The 17,078-nt window shown below is 47.9% G+C and overlaps 7 protein-coding genes across 7 annotated transcripts; 6 read left to right on the top strand and 1 right to left on the bottom strand.

The window, feature by feature from the left end:
* Positions 1 to 118: 118 nt before the first annotated feature.
* H257_15462 (hypothetical protein) lies at positions 119 to 734 on the bottom strand (the record flags this gene model as incomplete). The annotated part of the gene is made up of 3 exons (XM_009843579.1): positions 119 to 313; positions 340 to 556; positions 589 to 734. 3 exons carry the CDS (start codon positions 732 to 734, stop codon positions 119 to 121), a joined length of 558 nt encoding a protein of 185 aa, XP_009841881.1.
* A 2,730-nt stretch (positions 735 to 3,464) lies between these two features.
* H257_15461 (hypothetical protein) lies at positions 3,465 to 5,349 on the top strand (the record flags this gene model as incomplete). The annotated part of the gene is made up of 7 exons (XM_009843578.1): positions 3,465 to 3,649; positions 3,756 to 3,876; positions 4,036 to 4,205; positions 4,260 to 4,438; positions 4,492 to 4,723; positions 4,793 to 5,012; positions 5,056 to 5,349. The coding sequence occupies 7 exons, from the start codon at positions 3,465 to 3,467 to the stop codon at positions 5,347 to 5,349; spliced, it is 1,401 nt and encodes a 466-aa protein (XP_009841880.1).
* A 5,281-nt stretch (positions 5,350 to 10,630) lies between these two features.
* On the top strand, positions 10,631 to 11,136 carry H257_15460 (hypothetical protein; the record flags this gene model as incomplete). The annotated part of the gene is made up of 3 exons (XM_009843577.1): positions 10,631 to 10,640; positions 10,699 to 10,813; positions 10,887 to 11,136. 3 exons carry the CDS (start codon positions 10,631 to 10,633, stop codon positions 11,134 to 11,136), a joined length of 375 nt encoding a protein of 124 aa, XP_009841879.1.
* Positions 11,137 to 12,578: 1,442 nt separating this feature from the next.
* Positions 12,579 to 12,960, top strand: H257_15459 (hypothetical protein; the record flags this gene model as incomplete). Its single annotated transcript, XM_009843576.1, has 2 exons — positions 12,579 to 12,709; positions 12,810 to 12,960. 2 exons carry the CDS (start codon positions 12,579 to 12,581, stop codon positions 12,958 to 12,960), a joined length of 282 nt encoding a protein of 93 aa, XP_009841878.1.
* Positions 12,961 to 13,172: 212 nt separating this feature from the next.
* Positions 13,173 to 13,806, top strand: H257_15458 (hypothetical protein; the record flags this gene model as incomplete). The annotated part of the gene is made up of 2 exons (XM_009843575.1): positions 13,173 to 13,419; positions 13,718 to 13,806. 2 exons carry the CDS (start codon positions 13,173 to 13,175, stop codon positions 13,804 to 13,806), a joined length of 336 nt encoding a protein of 111 aa, XP_009841877.1.
* Positions 13,807 to 14,168: 362 nt separating this feature from the next.
* H257_15457 (hypothetical protein) lies at positions 14,169 to 14,641 on the top strand (the record flags this gene model as incomplete). Its single annotated transcript, XM_009843574.1, has 2 exons — positions 14,169 to 14,416; positions 14,497 to 14,641. 2 exons carry the CDS (start codon positions 14,169 to 14,171, stop codon positions 14,639 to 14,641), a joined length of 393 nt encoding a protein of 130 aa, XP_009841876.1.
* A 373-nt stretch (positions 14,642 to 15,014) lies between these two features.
* Positions 15,015 to 15,236, top strand: H257_15456 (hypothetical protein; the record flags this gene model as incomplete). Its single annotated transcript, XM_009843573.1, has 1 exon — positions 15,015 to 15,236. The coding sequence occupies one exon, from the start codon at positions 15,015 to 15,017 to the stop codon at positions 15,234 to 15,236; it is 222 nt and encodes a 73-aa protein (XP_009841875.1).
* Positions 15,237 to 17,078: the final 1,842 nt, after the last annotated feature.

Raw genomic sequence — 17,078 nt, 5'->3', positions numbered from 1 at the left:
GAGTGAGATGAAAACAACTGGGATTTCGACGCCGACGACGACGGGGGCTCGGTGAGTGACTGGTGATGCCCTGCGTTGGCCGCTCTATAAACAATCATGTTTGAACGTTTTCCTAGTTTCAATCGTACGTGGCATCGTGGATGACGGCCATGAGCTTGGCTTCGGCGATTTTGCGCTTGTGTGTGTGCACCATGGCCTTGAGCTCGTCCTGCAGAGCCTGGACGCGAACGTAAGCTTGGTCGAGACTGTCTTCCAGCGATGCCACCACTTGGTCCAGCTCGAGGGTCTCCAAGATGAAGTACCCCCGCACAAACTTGTCCAGTTGCAAGATCCGTGCACCGATGCCTCCCGCGCGATCTTGGCGTTGTCGATGTCCGTCACGACGGCCGAGACGATGGACTGCAGCAACGAGTTGAGCGTGGTGACGATTCTGAGGGCGTTATCTCCTTCGTCGAAAGACGAGAGCAGCTTCTGGAACGACGCCACGTGGCTCCGATCGGTGGGCACTCGATGGACTTTGGGGTTGGCTTTGACCATGGACGACGTCAACGACGCCCTTCGAAGCTCCCCCCCAATTGAGGAATGTACATCGACACTTTGGACTTGAGGGACATGGCGGCGGCAGACACAACCGCCTGGGGCGACGATCCAAAGTCCGAGACGTGGCACTGCAACGATGATGGCTTCAACCTCTCTGGCTCGGGCGTGTCCGGCACCGACAGCCGATGGGACATGAGCGGTAGTAGCCGTGACCGTTTCAACAGTTACCCCGTCTTGCGTACTGCGGTACGAGCTCAAGGCAGACTCCTGTATACAGTACTACATAGTAAGTTGATAAGAACAATCAGAGGTTTACCTTCACGATGGATTCGGATAAATGCAGATCAGTGTCTCACTCGTACCTCAAGTATTACGCAAGACGGTGTCGCATTTTGCACCTACATACAACTATTACGCCTCCAAAGGCTGTCGTCCGGTCGAAATAGCACGTGAGAGGTCACGAGCCTTTGTAGATGGCTCAAGTGAACAAGTTTAATTCGATCCAGTAACGTTTGAGTCTTGCAGGGTGCAGGGTACTGCATAGCTTGTGTCAGTCGCGGGGTTGTCGCCATCCTCGGTTCTGCAAGAACGATTTGGCATCCCGACAATGCTAGTAGTAAGTACTACGGTACTGTAGTCGTACTTTCTGGAACTCCAATCAGATTTAGGTAATCCAGTTCTGGATGAGCTGCGATGACTACTAATCACAAATTTCGCAATTCAATCCGTGTTCACGTCCGTGAGAAAATGACACGGACACGACCACGGACACGGATTAACTGTAAATTTAGACGATTTCGCTGTATAAATAGAATTCCCGTCCGGAACAAACATAAGGAATCAGCCACTTTGCAATGATGCTGTCTGTGGAAGAACTTGCCATAGCTTACAAACGTTCTCGCCGTTGTCGCAGACTTCTGCCCGCACTCATACGGTCGGTCGACACCACCATACAAATACACAGAATCCTTCTGGAACTTTTCATGGTTGTCGAGTGTCAGGTGGAACCTGTGCGATGCTTTCTTACCGTCAACTTCGAGTACCTGGCAAGAGAAGCCAGGAACTTTAACTCCCCTAGGGCCAAAAGCAAGTTATACGCGATCACACACCCCAAGACCAGTATCAACCTGTATTGGCTGTATCAACATCGCCAAGTCATCCTCGCTTGTCCACCGAATTGAACCCCTCCTGTTCGGTCGGATAACCACTAACGTTACTTAAATATTTCTTATGATTACCGTGGAATCCGTGATAGCTGCTCTTTTCACGGATTCCGCTATAAAGTTTCATGAGTTTCCGTGATGGTACTAAATACAGAGGGTAATTATTACGGAAACGGACACGGATTACTTTGCGAAATCTCTCTTACAGGGAAATTATGTATATATGAACTATTGCTAGCAAATACTAGTACTACGTAGTAGCCCGGAACTGTATTCGTTGGTGCACACCGATGTACACACAAACATCTCTAGTACATCAACTACGCCCGCGCTACCGCAACGTGCGACTACACCTCGTCGTACTGCCCCAGGCAGGCTTCCGAAATAATATATTTTTGCGACTATCCAAAATGGTGCCTCGGCCAATAAATTTCACGATATTCGACGACCTCGATAATAAATAATTGTTTGCTAATGCAAAATATCGATAATTGTTCAAATGTTTTACTTCGTATTACACAAGGGAATAAACATTCCAATACGATGCATTCGCGCTAAGGAATATGATCATCTCGAAAATCATCGGATGCATGTGCTTTCTATGGTCTGTCATGATGCACTTTTCGACGCTGAAGAGCCGTTCATCCATGTTGCTCGTTGAACCGACTAACCTTAACTTCAAGCAGCTGTACTGTACTTGCTTGCTGTTGGTCCCATTCGGCGACGTTTTGGAGCCAAAAGTTTGCCCGCGCAGCTCAACGGCGTGCTGGGGACTGCAACAGTGCCGGGAAAAGCATATTTGAAATGGTTTTTGATATATTTACACGTGCCGTTACAAAAATGGTGTGCATACACGTGGTAATGGTATGCTTACACGTGGAGGAGCATTTGCGCCTGTTGGAGCATTCACACGTGGATATATTGATCACAAATATTAACAGTTTTTAAATAATCTGAGCAGTGCGGTATGGAATGTTCCGTATGCCATCTACACATTATGTCTTCTCGACACATGTCGCGTTCATCGCAAAAAACTATACCTCGTCCATTCCTTGGCCAAACACACTGATTCTTGGACTGGTGTCATCGCTGAGGGATGCCCTCAGCAGTCTCACATACATAGTGAAAGACCGACTCTCCAACGTCGGTGTCGACCACCTCGCGCCGTCGACCATGGCGGCACCACGACACATACAAACTACTACATCTCGGCCATTCCTTGGCCAAAACCACTCAATCTTGGACTGGTGTCACCGCTGAGGGATGCCCTCAGCGGTGGTACCGGTCCCACATACATAGCGAAAGACCGACTTGCCTATGTCAGTTCCGAAAACCTCCAATCCCAAACAACTATATGCATTAAGAATGGTGAGCACTTTATATTGTGTTAACCTATATGAGCACTTCACGCCGTGGATCGGTTGGCTTCTTCGCCTCAGGAGTGGTGGATGCAGGTGTAGCGGCGGCTTTGCGCATGGACACTCTTTTCCTTGGCGCGGTTGAACCTTGCGGCTCATTGAATTCCGTCGTCGTTGCTTTGGCTACGTCAGACACTAATGTGGATGTCGCTACCAATGAAGGAAGCAGCGCGTTCGATGATCCTTGCACCAGTGTGAGAAAAACCTAGGGATACCTAGGAACGGTTTCACCCAAAACGTCGGTCTGTTGGCTTATTGTTCTATATTTTCTTCAGTGCAATGATGGGTCGTCACTGGAACAAGTAACGAAGGTACCAGTCATCATTGCTTAATCTACAGTGCGATGGAGTTGAGCGCGAGCAGCAGTGGTTCCGATGTGGGTGATGCTCTTGCTTGGGAAGATGCATCCATGGTCTCCGAGCGAAGTGACCAACAACGACGCAATTCAAGCAAGCAATGGACAAGTATAATGCAGTTTGGCAGCTTTCACGACGCAAAGGACTACCTCAACATCTCTACCTCATTCAGGTATGATTGCTAGAACAGCTAGCCGCTAACGCTATGTTAGGTATAAGCACAGTCGGAACTACAAGTCATCAGACGTGAGGAAGGTGTACGTATATGTTTGCTGCAGCCACTTGGAATGCCCCCACGAACTTCGAATTGTTGCTGAGCAATCCTACGCCAACCTTGAAGACTCCGGCCTGGAACATGCAGCCGAACAAGATGACGACTCAAGCGGCATCCACCCTCAAGTTCGCCCTGAAATCGATCGGTAGCTGAGATGTGGCTTTACACCAAAAAAACTCGAAGTAAATTTTCTTTGTAATTGCCTTAAATAGCTGTACGACCTAGGTTGAGCTATATGAAGTACACCGTGACAACCCAGACGTGTTGAATAAGCTCCCCACAAGAACTCAGATAATGACTCGTCGCGCAAGAAAAGTGGAGGCTGGGAAATCTCCAATTTGGCTGATTTGATCACGTGGGGACAAGCACATCTCTGCGCAACCAAGGAGTCATTCTTCGATCGCGAAGAAACATTCGTGTACGAAGAATTCATTGAGCTCGACAACGCGTACAGGTTAGTTGAACGTTGTAGTTACGTTTGTGTGGACCTGTTTACGTGTTGTGGTAGGCACAAATTGATTGTCCTTGACATTATCGAGGGCACATTCACCAGCGACAGCGTCGAAAGTACGTACGCTGGGTTAGTCGTGACGTCCCGGCAAAACATGTGGAACATTGCATGGGCGAGAGACCGTCAAGGCGACAGTTTGACCATTGCAACTGATGGAACTTACAAGCTTCACTTTGGTATTGTGTGAAATCTGTAGATATTTGCATAATCGATGACTTATACAAACCAGGTGGTTGGACGTTGATAGATTTGGGCGCTGTGTACACGCGATACACGAGTGGTTCTTTTCGGCACCGCTTCCTACCGTGGACGTATATATTTGTACGAGTGGAATGCGAAGAGGTGTACTTCAAGCTCTTTGACGTGACCGCCACGAAGTTTGAGGAATTCTTCGACACTAACCTCATTCCTGCCACAGCATCGATCGACCATACACGAGTCGTGCTACGTTCACATGAAGCGTAATGTACACAAGCACAAGAAACTACTGAGGGAATCGAACAACTATTCACGTGTCAAGGTGGACATAGAGCGTATGTGGCTTGCCGGTCGCACCACCAGTTTCACGTGATTGCCGCCATTTGCCTGTCGGAATGGATGGTCGATCTAGGCGAAATCGAGTTGTCGACATGGTTTCGTGATGTATACCTTTCTCCGCCGTGGGACCAGTGGTTTTCAACAGCGTCGAACTGTCCAGGAGTTATGCCGCATCAGCAGCATATCGAAAGTCATCACAAAAGCATCAAAATCGTACGAACACGTCAGCATTGTGATACTCATTGTACTCGTATAGGTATACGCACATGAACTCAGAGCAACAACAAGCGTGGTTCTCGAACATACACTCCCTCGCGTCCTTGTATCGGATGGACTTGAAATCAACACCTCGCCGGACTTATGGGACGAGTCACCAGTGTCAACAACAATATTGGAGAAGGCGCTGCTTGTTGAACAAGTCAGCCACCTGCATCAAGTTGCGGCGTCAACAGTTCTCTTCAACAGCACCACCCATATGCGCAAGAAGATAACGAGCACTCGTTCAAAAGCTACTCCCACAACTGTTACTATGTCATTTTGGCTTGCGTAGAGATACTTGGTGTCAATCGACGAAACCCAAAATGGCCTCGTACCAACAACCGACAAGCAAAGAAATGATCTGTGTTTGAGTTTGCACCGTATTCAAATCGACGATGAAGTCGAAATTCGTTCTGATATGTCATCGTTACAACCCTTCTCCCATGTTGAGGTAACATTAATCACATTCCATAGTAGCAATGTTTAAATATATGTATATATATAGTAGCAATGTTTAAATATATGTATATATATAGTAGCAATGTTTAAATATATGTATATATATAGTGTGGAGAAATCCGAGAAAAATTCAAGTGCGACTGTCCAGGCTATTTTTCTTCGGGATGGCTCTGCTCCCACGTTGTCGCGTGTTTGTCCCTGTTTCATGGATTCGACATACAACTGCGTCTTCGGCGACTTCCCGTGCGAAAGAAGTCTGGCCGTCCGACAAAAAAAACCCACAGCCTCACCGTTGACACGCGACAACATGAGTTTCGGGTCGACACGCTTCTGGCTCGGATTGAAGGCAGGCCATTTACAATCGTAGGATTCAAGTGTTCCACAAACTTCAAGATACTGGCATCAGATGAGCCTACAAGCAAGTGGGTACAATCTTGTCGTACCTTCCCGCACAAAAGCGTTGGACGGCAGAATTTGTGATAGGCGAGCACACCAAACAACTTGTAACGTGACCGACCAGTGATGGGCCGAATGTTCAGTGATGTGCCGATTTATTTCATCCAATTAAATCGTTCGAGCTGTATTATTGGACAAAACAGAACCTCTCGTGCCAATAATCTTGTAAAAGTTTATGGTGGGAAAAATTATTATATGTAAAAGGTTTTCGAGTTTGATTTGACATCCACATGCCGCCTCGACGCCGTACACTGACGACACCCTGAGAGCAGCCGTTCACAGTCCTATCCAAAGCCCATTAGGTAGAGTAATTATCCACACGAATTTTCCAATCCAATTTCCCTGAAAATCCTTCGGGGAATACAGGTACAAGTAAGCAGAACTACCGCTGTGTTTGTTATTGCAGCACTTCTGGAGCACCTACTGTACCAGTACTGTAGTGCACACCTCCCAATGTTTACGCATATCAACAACCCTGTGTACAGTACTGTACTGTAGTAGGTGTAATGCGTGCAGTTTGTAGTTGGATGGGCAGGTAGCAGCAGCAGACAGATGAGTAGTTGAGGGGAGAACCGGAAGTGAATTAATTCTGACGGCAGAGGAGAAACTGGCTCTAGATGTGCCAGTTCCTCCAACAGCCAATCAAATCTTCGATTATGATTGGCCACGACATCCTGTGATGTTTCGTGACGAATCTTCGCTGTCTTCTACTCTGAGGAAAGCCTCTAGAAGGCACAAAAACCTCCTACACAGCTAGCAGACGCTGCTACCTGACTGACAGGGCAGTGGGGATGTTCTCTAGAAGAACAGGGTGTTCTGACTTTTGTGATCATGCACCATCCCCATTTACTGTGCGGTATAAGTACACTGTAGTGTGCGTCGTGCCGACGTACAAACATGGTCGCTTTGACGAGGTCGATAAACACAGGGATAGGATGTACTTGTTGGCTGGTTTACGTTCGGCACTATTCCACCGCTCGCCTACGTTATCCTCGCTCATCTACTAGTACGTCCTACAAACTGTACCGCTCATCTACGTTTGGTTCTTTCCTCACTCCTCTTGACAGGATTTCATGTGTGCTGTCTAGGCACCGATCCCTACATGTGGGTATTTGACCCACATGCTGAACATTGCCACGTGGTACGGTTTAGTGTCCGAATAAGAGAGAATGTGCAGTACAGTTCCGCAATATATTATTCCTGTTCAAATATAATATACCTTTATCATTTTACAAATTCCAGTCTGCTCGCCTGTTTTTTACACAACCCTAATCCATACTTACTTCAAGTATAAAATTCGGTACATTACTGGTCATCAATGTAAATTTTGCAACTTGCGAAATTATTTACGTCATCGTGAACTGTCTAAATACATTGTGTTTAGGTGTATATGACAGATCTTGACGAGCTCTTTCGGGCGAGGTCCACCGCATCGCCTTAGTATAAATACTTGACGAGGAATTCACGAAAGAAAAAAGAAAAAAATCGGCCCATCACTGGTCGATCACGTTATTGACAGAGCGAGGTGCTGCCCAAGCCGTGCACGATGCTTTCGTAGGTGGAGTCGATGTCGATGGCAATGTCTCGTTAGAAATTTAATACATAGTTCTACATCATTGCAAGTTGGTTTACGAGTTCTCTTTATACCAGCAAATTCTTCGGCGAGGTGGCCAAGGAATGGCCGAGATAGAGTAGTTTGTCGCGAGATGTTCGACACCGACGTTGGCAAGTCGGTCTTTCGCTATGTATGTGGGACTGGTACCACCGTGAGGCATCCCTCAGCGGTGACACCAGTCCAAGATTGAGTGGTTTTGGCCAAGGAATGGCCGAGATGTAGTAGTTTGTATGTGTCGTGGTGCCGCCATGGTCGGCGGCGCGAGGTGGTCGACACCAACGTTGGCAAGTCGGTCTTTCACTATGTATATGGGATTGGTACCAGTCCAAGAATCAGTGCGTTTGGCCAAGGAATGGCCGAGATGTAGTAGTTTGTGTGTGTCGAGGGCATCCCTCAGTGATGGCACTAGGCCATGAATACGGATGGGTCGAGGTAGAGTAATCCAATAATCCAACATGTATCTATATTTGATCGCATGGCCAAAATCATGTGGGCTTCACGCTTACTGCGTAGTACTGTAACTTGTCGAGTACGCTGTTGGATTATTTGCGCGGTCTACAGGCAACTATTTTTGACCGGAAATTATACCACGTACAAACCGTCCAAATTGGCGTACGTAGATTGAAACACGTGCAAATATACCACCTAAATTTAACCACGTGCATGCACACGAAAAACCACGTGCAAAAATTCCACACCCAACAGTGCCAGGGTCCAACAGGAACATGACCAATGCATCCTTCACATCAGCAGTCAGCTCGTCTTCGCGAAGTTGAGGATAATTGGACGAAGCTTGAAAATAGTTATCGATATCTACCGGCACAGAAAATAGGTCATTGCATCCAACGTCACATGAGAAATAGATTATTTTTTCTATCTTAACGTTATCTAAATTATCTTCTCAAAGATATATTAACGTTAAGTGCGAAATCTGCCCCCAGGCAGTTGTGGAAAACTGAGTTGGATGTCCATTTTCTGCCCAAATCTTCGAAATTTTAACCAATAAAATCATCGCGGCTATTTGTTGGCGATTTTTATAATGGCTCACAATTGGCAAGTTCAACCGGAAAGCACAATAATCCAAACTCAATTAACGTGACGGATCAGTGATTTGCCGATTTTGAGCTCCATTGAATCGACCATATCTGGCGAAGTTCAAATGATCTCGACGTGAAAGCTGCAGTGCCGAACACACCTTTGTGAGCTTTATCTCATCGTCCGAAGACAAATCAAGCATGAGAGTTTGAATCAGGGCAAATAAAATGTTAAAGTTAGGCGCTCAAACAGGCGATCGGTGATTTGCCGAAATTTAACCTTGTATTCAGTATGGGAATTTTACGCCTTCAATGAAACAAAATTATTGATTTATAGAGCAATATTATATGTATGCAGTAATAATATTTTACAGGTCGCCTTGATTTGACTGTGAAAACAGGCGAGCCCCTCTTTAAGTTTGTACTATTCCCACCATAAGGTTTTGAAGGTGATAGTTGTTGCAGGCTTTTATTTTATCCAATCATATCAATTCTTAAATTCTATAAGTATTGGGTAATGCAGCTCGGCAAATTACCGATCTTTCGGCAAATCAAAGATAACCACATTTCATAACTGGATTGGTGTGCACATTAGTTGTATTGGGTGACTGCAAATATCTCGTAATTGCCTCTCGCAAACAAATGTGCGAGTCCGGATAACATGATAGTTTTTCGTGCAACGACTTAGATTACACACTATCACCACTTTTCGTTGGTTCTCTATCATTCATGCTTTCCTCAGTCTTAGAAGTTCCCGTCTTTGCTCGCGCTCGTCGTCGCCAACCAAGTATAACCATGATACGCATTTCGCACAGGCACAACATGGTATACCATGTATCGTTCTGGTCACATTCCATCCTTTCTCACCAGTGTCATTAACTCCCGATGCGTTTGACGACCTGCTCCATGTGTTTGCCACGGAGTATACGGTACTACACTGCTGCGGTGGAACACAATACCCTTCAAGAGATCTTTGGCGTCCCACCATCTACGTTTGCCCGTGTCCTTGCCAAAGCAGACGAGGCTCGGTGTAATGGCCATCGATACGTGTTCAACAAGAATGTGCCATACTGACGAACGAGCGTGAACAGCTTGTTGAAGGGGTGTTTGCTTTCGTTGACGGAAAGAACTATCGCGTGTAGGCCATCAGCAGCGTTGACCTTCAGAATGTGCACTATAACGGTGGTTCTGTGATGTGTACTGCATGTTCCTCATGTCTAACTAGGTTGGCTGCACTCTGTCTTCTTTTGCTTTGGTGTCGATGGGACAATCATATGAGCCAAGCACAACTGTGCTGGCTCGTGGAACGATGGGAAGTCAGCCGTCAACTCCAAGCACGCTTGGATGATGAACGTTTCGTTGGCCCCCGGATGTTGGAAGGGTTACCACGCCACTGAAGGAGGGCGACTTGGACCGGCAACCGGCAGCATGTCGTTTGGCACTCCAAACGATGAGTGATTGTATCACTTCACTGCGTCAAGCTGCAGAGTGGGGAATGGGGGCAACTGGAAAAGTTTATCGGTAGTTAATGCTTCCCTTGCCGTTTAATCCAGTGGTTAGGGGCGCCGCCAATCGAACATGCATGTTTCGACTGTATAACTACCGTGTACGCCGTACAGGACTTAATTAAATCAAGAATGTTTTCGGGTCATAATAGTTTACAAATATGCATAATTGCATGTTACTCTTCTGAATTGTATACTTCATATTTGTATGCTGAGTATCTCCATGAGCAAAAAACCAAACCAAGTTTCATCATGAATTCCATCATCCCCGCCGTTTCTGCAATGTGAGATAATTTGTCCAACTTTTGGTCCCATTATACAGATATCCTGAACACGCATTGACGATTAGACACACTCTAAGTCAAAATATTTGTATAATTTGTGCGAAATCCCTGCAAATATATCCAATTCCACTCGTTCTATGTGAAATTATTGGTTATGTCCAGCATCCTTAGACCTCCTTCTCGACATCACAGTTGCTGTACTACCTCTCGGTAAGAACGGATGGGAAAAGGTGGAACGCTGGTTCAATCGCTTGGCTGAACCAAAGCTTCTCCCCATACGCGACGTAGATGCACTAAAGCGCAAGTTCTTGCTTCTCAAGAACCACGCCAAGCCGACTGGCGATCCTGACTGTCCCGAAGAAGTGCACAGCGCATTCAACGCGACATCGACCTGTCGGCGTCAGTGCTGTCTCTCGACGACGACTTCGAAGAAGGTACATGCATATCAACCCCAATCTCTGAACGACGTTCCGTAGATACCCTGCTCACCCCACCGATGCAAGAGCGCCCCCTGATCACGAGGACGACGAAGATGTTGGCCGTACTGAATTGCCCTGCTCGGATTTGCAGCTCCGATTTGCCTGCTGGGTGCTGTCGTACACGGCGAAAAAGCGTCGTTCGATCGACAAGTTTATCGACGGCGCTGCCGATGCTGATGCCAAAGCGTCATCCGATATGATGACATTGTTTCTACTGATGGACGAGTGGGCGGCGAAGCGATCGTGAACGAGAAGTGCGGGAGGCGCGCCGCGAAGAAATACATCTTCTAATGACTTGCCTCGACCGGACTTCTTTGCCATGGCGAACGAAGATCTGTGGCAACACCATTCATCGACATCTTGAAGAACTACATGAATCAATATTTGAAGTATAAGATAACAAGGTGCGGATGCGAGTTGGGTGGTCGCAAATGGTTTGTTTGCGAAGATGAAAAAACCGTCTTCGCAGACTTGAGAGCGTACTTTTATTTAAAAAATGTCGCAGATCCAACCGGAAGAAAATTTGATTTGCAAGATATTTGGCAGTCACCCAATGATACTTTTGTGGTGAAACCACATCGTCAAACCAACATTGTGGGCCAACATTTCAATGGATCCATCATTCCCGGGAAGACCAACATTCCCTGGAGACCTGGGGTACCCCGTGTTCTCTGGGTATCTTGATTGCGTTTCAACAGTGGGATTGGATGTTGGGAGCGTTGACGATTGCGTGTCAAAGGTGAGACTTGGTGTTGGAGTTGTTGCTGGTTGTCTGGTCATAGGCCTACGCTTTCAGTAACAATCACGCTAGGCATCACTTCCTTGCGAGTCAGGATTATGTTGCAATGTCTGTTGCATATGCGGATTCATACGTTTTGGCGCCACCGGTGCCAGATGTCCGAGCTGCTCAGTAGCCGCTGCAGATGCAAAGGATTTCGACCAATTGCGACCAGTGCTTTGGTCCAGAATCGCCCACCATACCTAGCCCTAGAGGTGTGACGACAGCATGGGAAGCCTGGACCAGATCGACGAGGGATTTTCGCTGATCTTACATAACATACATAATAACTGTTCACATTTTGCAGTGTATGGCTTAGACCCTGCTCAGTACAGTCCTTGAACGACCCACCCAAAGAAGTCTGCTGTTGAAGTCCGTATTCGCTTGTCGACCAAGTGTACGAAACCCGCATCGCCCTCAAAACCAGTACCAGCCAAGTCCTCAGTACAGAATGTTGCTGGATTTATTCACTGCGCGTCACTCCATACTCCTTGCGCGGAGTCACCCTCGACTCCACCCGAGGCGAACTTGACCCGACTTCCCCGCGCTCCCCGGGTTCCCTGAGTCGACTCGTCAACCCCCTGTGTTCCCGACCTTCCCAGCTACCCCGGCTCTCCCCGGGTTCCTTGAGTTGCCTGTCCTCCCCGAACATCCCCTTGTGTGCTACGTCGGTGATCTTTGCCCCATTGACGTCAAGCCTCCGAAACAACCCTCGATGTCTTATTATTGTCAGCCTTCATATCATCACGATTGGTGCGCCTGTCGGGAGGAAGTTTCAATGGTTCACCAAGGAAGTACACGAGGGGATTGTGTACTTCCTTGGTGAATCCATTGAAACTTCTTCCCGACAGGCGCACCAATCGTGATGATATGAAATCCCCTCACCTGCCCCCCCAACACCGTATCAAGAAATGGAAGAGGAAACCGAAGATCGTAAGAGAGAAATCACGTTAACCGAAGAGCTTCCATCGGAACAAGCGGCCAAACAAGCTCGATTGAAAGAAGAAATGGAGCAAGCGAGTCTCAATGCATTGATCCATGGGTACAACTGGCTTTGAACAAACGACAAGCACAAATCCCCTGACCGAATCATTCAAGAACCGAGAAAAACTGTACGCGGGTATGGATTTCCGAACGGCCAGCTGGAACCCAACAGTTCCCCCCATCGACCAAGTGGGCATACGATTCGCCAAAACCAGCAAAGGGAGCACGACCTCCTCGTGGTTGCCCAAGGACGAGGAAGGTCAGAATGAACACCATGAAGGCAAGGATCAAGGCGATGCCCCTGGATGATCAACCAACTTGTTTCAAGAAAGAACTGATCGACCTGATGACCGATGAAACCAACGCCTGGGCGAAATTCCTCCAGCCGGAGTTTGGTACATGGAGTGATGGAATCAAACGCGCCTCGTTGGATACCATAGCCCCCCTCCCACTTGACCCCTACAAAGAAATGACGCTGGACGAATGCCGTATCTGACTTCCTGGCTGGAGAATGTGTTCCGATGCTAAATGTCAACATCAGAGAAGCGGAAGACGACGAGGATTACTCGTGGTATTTGGAATCATACTCGGTGGTCGTGGGCTCTCGAGAATACCTGGCACTCAACCAAAAACTCGTCAAGATGATATCTCTGCTGCACTACGTAGTCCAATACAGCCAAACCTGCTTCCGTGAGTCGCAGCGACAAGAAGCGGCTTTGTGGATTCATGAAAACATCAACCCATTCGCGCCGCCCCTCGAAGTGCGAAGTATGTCCTCCCACTCCCACGCTACTACTCTGGTCCGATCAAACGTTAACACTTTTTTCGCCATTGGCGGATTTTTCTAATTTTTGCCTTTAACCAATCTAATTGGCTCACAAGAAAGAGCAAGCTCTCAACTTTGATTGGATGATTTCCGACCAAACTAATTCCTTTTTGCTCAAAAGTTATGGCGGCAAGAATTTGTTCACACATTCGTTAGCAAACATAACGACCCCTGAGGTCTCATATTGCATTATCACCCTTCCTGGTCAACACACTTCCTCTTGCAAAGCGATCTTTCTAGTCAACTATGCCTTCGCCATGCTCTCAACAAGAAGCTCACCGATGCTCAACGCCATTCCATCTACGAGATGCTTCTGGAACGAAGCGTAGCCGGAGAACTACCCCATGATTGAGCAACACAACCTGCCCGACTATTCAACTGCATGAGACAGACGATTTCGAACGTGTGGGCAAGAGGACGCCTCTTACTACGCAGCGGTAGCACGACGGCCGACGTGTCGGCAAAATACAAGGGTAAAACCTCTCTAATATAATATTTCTGCGTCAGACTATAATTTTGTACATGTATTAATTCAAAGAGTTTTACGATGTTAGGGAATCAAAACCGAAAGATTCAATACTCTGATGAAGAGATTGAGAGTTTGATTCGGGCTGTCCCTTTGCATGACCGACAAACGATGCGTACACTAGCAACCAAGACAGGTCTCTCGAAGACAACGATCATTCGTCACATGCAGCGAGCAAAGACATTAAAATTCAAGTCAAGCCATTCGAAGCCGTTCTTAACGGAAGCCAACACGAAGAACCGTGTGAAGCACGCGCTTTCGTTTCTTCGGTCGTCGTCGAATGGAACCATTTTCGACAACATGAACTCATATGTACATGTTGATGAGAAATGGTTCTTTTTGACGACAGTCAAGAAGTCTTTCTATGCTTACGACGATGAAGAACTTCCGAAGCGCCAGCTCAAGTCCAAACAGTATATTACCAAAGTCATGTTTCTTGGGCAGTCACACGACCACGATATGATCCCCACAAAAATGCATTTTCGATGGAAAGATCGGCAGATGTAGCGCCGTCGATCAAGAATGAGTCCGTCACACCGAGCCGACGCAGCTCTGCCCAAGCCTCCATTGGTACGAGAGACACCATGCAAAGTGCGGACCCGGTGCTACCACAGACCACAGTTGGCATGGTGGCCTAGATGTTGGAGCAAAATTTGGACCAGAAAATGGAGGGCATTCGGGCTACGTTGGACGCGTTCATGTTCGAGTCTGACTGTCGGAAACCTCGACGGATCAAGAATTTCCAACAATTTCAACTCCAAATCCGCCAACTTGTGGACAGCATCGAACGTCAAGACGTACACGTTGGAAGAAATACGTGACATCTTCAACCAATTCGGATTGTCCGCGGGCCAACAACACCTCCCTCAAAGGCTTCCCCATGGATTACAGCAAAACCACAATCAAACCACCACCATGTATCGACCTACAAGCGCTGGAAGCTTGCAAAGTGGCCCACAGCGTGGTGAACGGATGCAGCCAACCAGAGGAGGACGAGGTATCACATTCAAGATGGAACAGACTACGAGCCCTCCGTCAATTTATCTGGTGACCCAGATCCCCGAGAGGCCTGGGGAAGGTGGCAACCCTGGGTACAGCGGGGACGATGAAGACCTCTGGGATAATTTGCCGTCTATGGGACATCAAGGGGCTATGCATGTGCTTTCCATGGACTCTCCGCCCGTCTTCTCCGGCAGCGAAGACAACCGCGAGGCGTCGTATCAATGGATGTGACTCTACGAACAATTGCCACGGCTATGTATCAGGGTGGACGGAACAAGAAAAAATCGCTTGGTTCCCTTCGTACCTGAGCAAGACTGTACGAGCCTGGTTCAACCAACTGCAGCAAGGATATCAAGAGAAAGTTTGCAAAGGAATGGATCATCTACCCGCTGCCAAAAGCCGACAAGTACTAACGCATGACACAATAGCCGAAGGAGCCATTGAAGACGTGCTTCTACCAATTCAACAGTGCAGCCCAAAGCGCGAGGATGGAGTTCTGGAAGTCAGCCAGCATATTGGAAGACCACATCAGGCGCTTCTGCATAGCCCTGGAAGATGACTCGTTGGGAGACCGCCTATCTCAAATGGTGTTCATGACGACGTTGACCGACACCTGGACTCGCAGCGGAAGAACCAAATCCAGCACCAGTTCATGAACCGTCAGGTTGATACGTCTAGCTCGGGCATCCGTGACTCGGGACAAGAGCCTATCGATGGAATGTCAAATCCTCCTAGCCAGAGAAGACTCCGACTACAACAGCCCAGCAGTGACCAACACACCCAATGAGCAATTACACCTCGAAATTTCCGCGCTGGGTGGTAAAAAGGAGTGGTGTTCCAGTTGTAGCAAGGAGCACTGACGTGTGAATGGGGAAAGCTGGATGGAACAGTTCTACAGTCTGTGGAAAAGAAATGGTCATCCCACCGACAAATGTATCAAAGCCTGCCAATTCTGCAAGCCGACCCACAACATGTGTGAACGATGCGAAACGCGGGTGAACGATGCGAAACGCGGGAGCAGATCATCTCGGTCCGAACTTATCTCGAAGCACTAGCCAAATCGGGAAGCTGGATGGCCTGCCCAACATGGATCGTTTAAACTTGTAAGCCCGAGAGTGGTGCTCCACTCTAGTTACGCCGGACTCAAGCAGGCAAATACGCAATATGGTGGTGAGGAACGAACTCAAGACGGCGGTGAAGATAACAACGAAAACCCAAGAAAAAGAACCCACAAAAACAACGCATCAAGCGAAAGCCAAGCTGAACAAGCTCACGCATCTGCATCACGACACCAAGCGGCCTCGAATTTCCAAACCTCTCAGTCGGCCCAAGCATCTCAGGTGACCCAGGTAGCCCGGTAGCCCGGGGTTCCCGAGAAACCCTGCGCGACTTGGCCTCACGCCTCTCAAGAAAAAAGACGTGCCCTTGTACCCTATGGCCTTGGAAGTTCAAGAGTCCTAGCGACCGTAGCTGCGTGGAAAGCACAAGAAGCGCAGGCGAGATCTTCTAACTTGCAATACATCTTACGATCCCCCACCTCATGTCCCGCGAGTGTGTTTCGCCAACTCCACGACGTCCCTACCCGAAGTGTTCGACTTGTTAGAAGCAGAACAACTTGGATACTGGAGAAAGTCGGACTTCAGCGATCGAGCTCGAAGTGATCAAGCTTTCCTCGATGCCGCAATTAACGTGCCTGCCCGCATACTGGCTGACACTGGCGCCAGCCTCAGTATTATCCATAGACGGAAGGCAGAACGTTTAAACTTGAAGGTGGACACATCCAAACGAATCGGCATCAAGGGTCTCGGTTCAAACAGTGTCAGCACCTTTGGCATGGTGACTATCAAACTTACCATCGCGCGCGGCATTGTGTTCATCTTCAGCTTGTCAGTGTGTGACATTGGACCGGTGGAGCTCTACATGATTCTGAGGATGGATTTCATGTCCAAGGCTGGCTTCATCATCGATACTGGCAATCGAGTTTGTTGCTGTATGCATCGATGGTTGCCTTGATGCCGGGCTCGTCCTTGTACGCCTTGACCAGGTCGCGATGATCCTGGTCGATGGAAGCGA

Source organism: Aphanomyces astaci, assembly GCF_000520075.1.
Source record: "Aphanomyces astaci strain APO3 unplaced genomic scaffold supercont1.70, whole genome shotgun sequence".
NCBI classification, from domain to species: Eukaryota; Oomycota; class Saprolegniomycetes; order Saprolegniales; family Verrucalvaceae; genus Aphanomyces; species Aphanomyces astaci.
Note: the sequence above shows the minus strand (reverse complement) of the source record. Positions and strands in the feature narration are given on the sequence as shown.